General features: G+C 42.0%; 1 protein-coding gene across 1 annotated transcript; it reads left to right on the plus strand.

Annotated features, from left to right (window-relative positions):
* Positions 1-274: 274 nt before the first annotated feature.
* Positions 275-7,628, plus strand: KCNJ8 (potassium inwardly rectifying channel subfamily J member 8). The gene is made up of 3 exons (XM_008140480.3): positions 275-550; positions 1,363-1,805; positions 6,004-7,628. The coding sequence occupies exons 2-3, from the start codon at positions 1,432-1,434 to the stop codon at positions 6,902-6,904; spliced, it is 1,275 nt and encodes a 424-aa protein (XP_008138702.1). The 5' UTR covers positions 275-550; positions 1,363-1,431; the 3' UTR covers positions 6,905-7,628.
* Positions 7,629-7,952: the final 324 nt, after the last annotated feature.

Raw genomic sequence — 7,952 nt, forward strand, 5'->3', positions numbered from 1 at the left:
TTTAAAGAAGAGCGTGTCAAGCTGGCGGCAGGGGTCAGAGCTACTGGAAAATGAGCTGGTCTACAGGTCCCGCCCTCCCACCTTTGCCCCTCCCTCTGGCCTGCTCCCTACCTATCCCGGATGCGCCCCCCGCGACCGCCCCACCACTTCTCCAGCCCCCACTCCACAGCCTCGGCGGCCTCAGAGGTCTGGCGCGCGTCAAAGCCCGAACTGGGAGGCTGATTTGTGGAGCATCATCACGGAGCTCCTCTCCCCACCCCCCCCCCCGCAGCCCCTCCTCCGCCCGCAGCGGAGGCCCAGGGAGTAGAGCCCGAGCCGGGGGAGGGGAGGATCTACACCCATCCCCCTTCCTCCAGCCCTTTCCGCGTTCAGATTCAGTCGCACCTTTTATTATTTTAACTTTTCTTCCCAGGACACGCGCCCCGGGATCTGTCCCTCCGGCGTTGGCGATCCCGGCTCTGGCGCGCTGGGATGCGAGCGCGAGGGACCTGCCCGCGGTCCGCCGGCGTCTGCGGGGAGGCGCGGCCGCCGCACCCGCTGTGCGGACTCTGTAAGTTTCAACGCTCCTCCTGGGGAGTGCGCCGGGAGGCTGTCTGCGTCCCCGCAAAAGACTTAAAATGCAAAGCACAGCCGAGGTTTGCAGTGTCGGATGGACTCTGCGGGGCACACTGTTAACTCTATCTGCAAGCCGGCGCGGCTGTGTTCCGGGTTTCCCCTGCCGCTTGTATGTTTGCTTCCTTCCTTGCAAAGAAGTTTTCCATTTATAATATTATGAGCGTCCAAGGGGAGTATTTTTAAATGCAACTCATGCTTCTCTCAAATTTAAAAGGCTTGCTCATAATTTTCACGTTCATGGCGCGCCGCTTGTTATTTTGTCAAGTGGCACCAGGCGTTATTTATACTGCGCAAGAGACCACGGCCTCTTCTCTGCCTACTTCTAAAAATAACGAAGGAAGAATTTCCCCTCTCAACTTTTTATATTGCTCTATCGTGTAAATACTTTAGTAAATAGACCGCGATACCCATCTGGCCTTAATTTTCGTTCTAGACGCCGCCACGTGCTTGCATGCAGGCGCTAATCTACAGACGCGGTGAATCTCCGAGATTTCTCATTGAGCCTGCTGTTGACAGCCTCCACGTTTTGCTTAAGACTATACCCATCCGTGTTCAAAATGACAAGGGCTATTGAAAGAGTTCTGCTTTGAACCAAATAATTTCTCTGGGATCCCAAACTAAGTCCGTGTGAAGATTAATAAAACCCTACCATGTCATCTCCAAGTGTATAGACAGAGCCCTAAATGCAAGGAGTGAAGTGGCGAGGAAGGAGGGGGGCATGTTTTTAATCTTCGTTTCCCTTTGCAGGAGGACGGGTCTTCAGGGAGGAGAGGCAGATCAGAGGCAGGTGGATAGGCTGGCGATGGTGACAGGACCATGTTGGCCAGAAAGAGCATCATCCCGGAGGAGTATGTGCTGGCGCGCATCGCGGCGGAGAACCTGCGCAAGCCGCGCATCCGAGACCGCCTCGCCAAAGCCCGCTTCATCGCCAAGAGCGGGGCCTGCAACCTGGCGCACAAGAACATCCGCGAGCAGGGCCGGTTCCTTCAGGACATCTTCACCACCTTGGTCGACCTGAAATGGCGCCACACGCTGGTCATCTTCACCATGTCGTTCCTCTGCAGCTGGCTGCTCTTCGCCATCATGTGGTGGCTGGTGGCCTTTGCCCACGGGGACATCTATGCTTACATGGAGAGAGGCGGAATGGAGAAAAGTGGCTTGGACTCCGCTGTGTGTGTGACTAATGTCAGGTAAGAATGCGGTTGGGATGAAGCAGGGGTCAAAAACAGTATAGAAAAAAGAAAAAAATAGGAACTGCTCTCTTATCACTCCAGTTTGTTGACAGTGAAATAAAGGATTTGCTTTAGTACCTTCAGAAGCAACACAGCTAATCTAACATATTAAAAATCTTTGTTTAATGTGGCTTTATGGATGAGGCATCTCTGAAAATGTGAAGCTCCAATCCCATGGGCTAGCCTTGAACATCCTAGGCCAATTATTAAAAAATAATTGTGGCTCAAAGGATTCTACAGAGTGCCTTACTAAAAATAATAATAAAGCACATATTTAGTTTTCAGTCTGAAAAAGCTGCTGCCCATATTTCCAGTGTTCACAAGTAGATATCTTTGATCAGGAAAAGATATTGTGCAAATGCTAGTAATATATTTCCATGACTTCTCTTACCCATGCCTTTTTCCGAAATAATGAGAAAAAATGGTGGAGAGGTGTCCTCGATTTGAAATCGATTTGAAATAATGAGAAGACACTGGTGGAGAGGTGTCCTCGATTTGAAATCCATAAAATGAACTGAATAAATATAAGCCCATCTTTAACAAGAATGTTTTCAATAGCTGATTGCTTGCATTGGATTCCAAAATGAAAAGTTATGCTAAGATTCAGAACTATAAGGTATTCAAATGGAAATTAGTCCAATTTTTTTCATGGAAGAGATTATGTAGAAGTGACTTCATGTTGTGGTTTTCTTCAAAAGTTTTAATAGGATAACAAGACATGTTTTAGATTGCCTAATTTTTGCTTCTTTCTCTTATATCATAAGTATTTCAAAGATAAGTCCAGTGAACTTGATTTCAGTGAATCTTCTCTCATATTTTCACATGGCCTAAGAACATTTAGTTGGGATGACTTGTCTCTTAGTTTTTGTTTGTTTGTTTTTTTTTGTTGTTGTTGTTGTGAGATGGAAAGAGATAATTTATATCACTTTCAAAAAATGTACATTCTGAAGCAAAACACTAGTAGTAATACTAGAAACTTTCCCAGGACACTTTATGAATGATATTTCAAATTCATATAATGCATCAAGCAAAGCAACTTGAGCAAGCACCATTCTGCCAGGAAACTGTAAAGAATGAGACCTTTACTGACCCTGACTTCTTAGGAAATAGCATACCACTGCAAGAGGCAGAGACCTAGCCTCTGGACTTGCCATCCTTCCATTTCCTGAGTGTCTGCAAGGCCAGCATGCCAAGGAGGGGTTTGTGTGTGGAGATCACATTCCACATAGTCCAGCTTGGATTTTGAGGAAAGAAAACTGTATGGAATTGATCCATTCCCTTTACCATTGAGTAGATGTTTTCTTGCCTTAAACTTGTCAAAAACTTGTCTCAAATAAAAAATAAAGGTGAAAATATATAGGAGATCATCAGTACACCAGATATAAAGGAAATACTGAAAATACTGTGTTTAACAGGTATCTTAAATATCATTATCTGTATTTCTCTTTAAGGTATTTATTGGCATTTATATTGGTGAATCGTTTTCATATTAGGGTACATTTTAAATAAATATGCAGTAGGCACTCAAAAAAGATAAAAAATAAAAATGGTAAACCTTGGCATATTTTATTTATGAGATAAAAAAAAAGAAGTCATTAAGCAATTGGGGGAATCATCAAAAGTGATAGCTTTTCAATGATTTTTTTTTTGAGAACTTGATAGAGCGCACTAGTTGCGAGAAGCTCTTTTACTCTAGCTCCCATTTACCAACAAGATGTGTTTTGAAGCATGGCTGTTCCCCTGATGCATTCCTGCTGGTGTGAACATTAAGTATGAGAAATGGTGTCAAAAATACAGTGAGACAAAGTTGATTTTATCAGCATAATAATGTTAGCCTTTTAAATTGCCCTTTTATCTAAAAATTTTTTTGACATATTTAAGGTTAAAATCTTACAGGTTTTATGCTATTGATACTTTAATCCCAACACACAGTTTAATCATAACAAACCATATATAATAACAAATTCTTACCCAAAATATAGAAGCAGAAAAATTTCTATTCTCTCCCAAAGAGGGTTTAAAAGATGACTAATAACATTTATAATTCTTTGCATTTCCTGTCTTTCATAAGCCCATTTTCTTACCATATCATCATAATTGGAAACAACTTATTGTGATGCATACTCGCTGGTATGTCCAAATAACATTTTACCATTCCCGTTTTAGAATGGCTCACTTTCCCTTTCATGTGGGACAACTCTCTAACATGAGTCAGGAAATTAATCAACATATTTCCTCTATTATTCAGCCTAACATCCTCTGTAGTAGAACAAACAAGCAGCTAAATACTTTCATCTCTTGAGGTTGTTTAGCATGACAGGTGTCCATAAAAGGCTGGGTCTTGCACTATATAATGTTTAGAATTAAATTATTTCGTGAAATAAGCAGTAAACATTATTAGCCCCTGAATAGCCTCTCAAGCCATAATAACCAAACATTTAAAGATAGTCAACATTAGGCTGCTCTTTGAAGTGTGTATATATTATTAGAAATCAACATTGTGTCCATGTCCCTCCTCTGGGGTCCATTCTTATCTGTTGCCATCTTTTTATTTATTTATTTATTTTTATTATTATTATTACATATATTTTTATTGATTTCAGAGAGGAAGGGAGAGGGAGAGAGAGATAAAAACATCAATGATGTGAATCACTGACTGGCTGCCTCCTGCACGCCCTCCACACTGGGTATCGAGCCAGCAACCCGGGCATGTGCCCTGACTGGGAATCAAACCACAACCACTAAACCATGCCAGCCAGGCTGTTGCCATCTTTTTAGATCATATGATATATTTTGTGTGCAATTAGTGGGAAAGGCAACTATTGTGGTTTTCCATGAATCTTTTTAGCAACAAAAAGGGTGCAAAGGGAAATTTGCATGTTCCACCTAGAAGCTAATAGAAAGAATCTGTGTATGCTTGCTCCCTCCTCGTGATGTCCCACCAAAGTGCACTGTATAGACACAGCATTCAAACGCTCATACATTTTGCTCACTCTTTGTGTGTGGAAGCCGCAGATAGATAATACTTTGACAGGAGGCTTATCTTCATTAAAATTAGAGAAGTTTGAAATTGGAGTTGAGGGAAACACAGGGCTAATGTCATTTCTAATAGGAAGCTACAGCAGTGATGGTTCTGTAGTTAAGTGAATAAGTTAATAATAAGAATAATGAAATGCAGTGCTTCTAACCAGGGGGATAAATCAGCATCACCTGAGAGCTTTTTTTTAGAGTCTTTACCCAGGTCCACCCTAAACCTACCAAATCCGTGTTTAATTCATAGAGATACAAAAGAAATATCCACTTTGCAAAAGCTCCCCTAGAAAATCCTGACACTTGTTGATCCCTTCCCTTTGCCCTTTCAAAGCACTAGGCCAGAATTGAGAGGATTCAAGTTCTTATTAATTTTGTGATCTTGATACAGTCATTTGCTCATCTCTGCTTCGAATTCTCCCTTTAATAGCTTTAGCGTTCTCTAGATCACTTACAAAACAAAATAAGAAAATCAGTAAGAACACATTTTTCTTTCCAAATGGCAAAACATTCTTCTGAATTAAAAACAGTAGTTTTTAAAATACTAGTGTTTTGCACCACTTTTTAGCACTGTGCTTCCTGTATATGAGGAACACACAGTAAGTGTTAGCTAGTGAATATGAGTCAAATGTAGTGAGTGATAAGTACACTCACTACTCAGTACCTTCCTTATTACTCAAGTCACTTAAACACAGCCATGCAATAAATAATAAACATCTACCTGGTAGAAATTTTCACAAAGTAAACTATGCCTTTGTGAAAGTACATTATTTCACAAACTAAAGTATTCCTACAAACATGCATTTTTACTATGTTAAAGCTTTCATACAAGTAGGCCGATTACTACATGACCTAGAAAACATTGTAGTATGGTATCCTAGAAGTCTGGAAGTAGATGTATGCAGAAAAGAGAGAGAACACAAGTGCTTGTGTTTAGAATTAGGCATTTGACAAGTTAAGTCGGCTAGTCTTTCCAAAGGCATGTAACAGCCTTTGGCGGAAGAAAATGACAAATTCACGTTGGACATTTTGTCCTAGAAAAATAATGACATATATAGCTTGGTATGTTACTTCGTTATTCAAAATTTGATCTGATGTCATTATTTTCTGATATTATTTTTTACAGGTCCTTCGCCTCTGCTTTTCTCTTCTCCATTGAGGTTCAAGTGACAATTGGGTTTGGAGGGAGAATGATGACAGAGGAATGCCCTCTGGCCATCACAGTTTTGATTCTGCAGAACATTGTGGGTTTGATCATCAATGCCGTCATGCTGGGCTGCATTTTCATGAAAACAGCTCAGGCTCACAGGAGGGCAGAAACGTTGATATTCAGTCGCCATGCTGTGATTGCTGTGCGCAATGGCAAGCTGTGCTTCATGTTCCGCGTGGGCGACCTGAGGAAAAGCATGATCATTAGTGCCTCGGTGCGCATCCAGGTGGTCAAGAAAACCACCACCCCGGAGGGGGAGGTGGTGCCTATTCACCAACTCGACATTCCTGTGGATAACCCTATTGAGAGTAATAACATTTTCCTAGTGGCCCCTTTAATCATCTGCCATGTGATTGACAAGCGCAGCCCCTTGTATGATATCTCAGCCACGGACCTCGCCAACCAAGACCTGGAGGTCATAGTGATTCTGGAAGGAGTGGTCGAAACCACCGGCATTACCACGCAAGCCAGAACCTCCTACATCGCTGAGGAGATCCAATGGGGCCATCGCTTCGTGTCTATTGTAACTGAGGAGGAAGGAGTGTATTCTGTGGATTACTCCAAATTTGGCAACACTGTGAAAGTAGCTGCTCCCAGGTGCAGCGCCCGAGAGCTGGATGAGAAGCCTTCCATCCTCATCCAGACCCTCCAGAAGAGTGAACTGTCCCATCAGAATTCTCTGAGGAAGCGCAATTCCATGAGAAGAAATAATTCCATGAGGAGGAACAACTCTATCCGGAGGAACAACTCGTCCCTCATCGTGCCAAAGGTGCAATTTATGACTCCAGAAGGAAATCAAAGCACACCAGAATCATGACAGCAAGATGGCCCCAAGGAAGTCTTTGTATCAAGTGTGGACGCTGTAGGCAGGGCACTACCAGACTGTACATCTTAATGCACTAAATGATACTCATATTCAAACAACAGCACTTTCTTTAGCAATAAAACAGTAACGCACAAGGGGGAGGAATTGTGGCTCACACTTGTTTCATACATGCAATATTTGCAGTGATACGCTTAACTTATGTGTAGAGAATAGTATGCTCTCATTTCCTCTCTGTCTGAAACACGATCATATTAATAGTAATGGACCTTGAATACAAAAGGTGGCCAAGGAATGATTCTGTTTGAATGCTTAGTGGATGAACCCACTGTTGTTCACTCCGGAAATACAAATAGAATAGGAGGGGGAGGGGAAGCTAAAATTGTATTAGCATCTTTTGTATATCAACCACTATGTTGCCTTTTCCTTTCCCATGACACTGCACCTGGTAAAAAGCACGAGGCAAAAACCGCTGAGCTCTATCTGTTCATCCGCTTGGTCCTTCACAATGACCTCTGGAGACTTCCTGGTCTTCCTCACGGCAGCCTGTTGGCAGAGCTGGGCAACAAGCTTAGGAGAAAAGCTAAGAACATTCCCGTCTCATTTTAGGACTGGATTCCCAACAATGATACTCATTTCCTTCACCTTCTCACTTCTGCGTAAGGGCCCCCACAGGGAAATGTTGTATTGAATATTTTATTAAAATATTTTCTTTGTATTCACTGTGGTTTTGTGATTCCTCTTTCACAAAATTATCCCTGGTTAAATCTCAAGGAAAAACAATACAGTTTTAGAGGCATGGGAAAGAGATATCATACAGTGATAACACCCCTGAGATACCTCTCTCTCTCTCCCTATATATCTTTTAGAGATTGTTGTCTTAAGAAAACTATACTATTTGTTTTATTTTATTTCATTTAATCCCAAGTTTTAAAATGTTTTCTAGACTTTCTATCTGAACCTGATGTGTCATAGAAATTCTGTAACTTTTTGACTCTCCCATCTCCCCATCTTAAAACTACATATTACTTCCCAGAAAGAT

The sequence above is a fragment of the Eptesicus fuscus genome, chromosome 7, assembly GCF_027574615.1.
Source record: "Eptesicus fuscus isolate TK198812 chromosome 7, DD_ASM_mEF_20220401, whole genome shotgun sequence".
In the NCBI taxonomy this organism is placed as follows: domain Eukaryota; kingdom Metazoa; phylum Chordata; class Mammalia; order Chiroptera; family Vespertilionidae; genus Eptesicus; species Eptesicus fuscus.

Excerpts from the sequence above, each read along its gene's own strand:
- KCNJ8 (XM_008140480.3), top strand. The coding sequence starts at position 1,432 with ATGTTGGCCAGAAAGAGCATCATCCCGGAGGAGTATGTGCTGGCGCGC. Across the intron at positions 1,806-6,003 it reads GTGTGTGTGACTAATGTCAG|GTCCTTCGCCTCTGCTTTTC; the intron begins GTAAGAATGCGG and ends TATTTTTTACAG.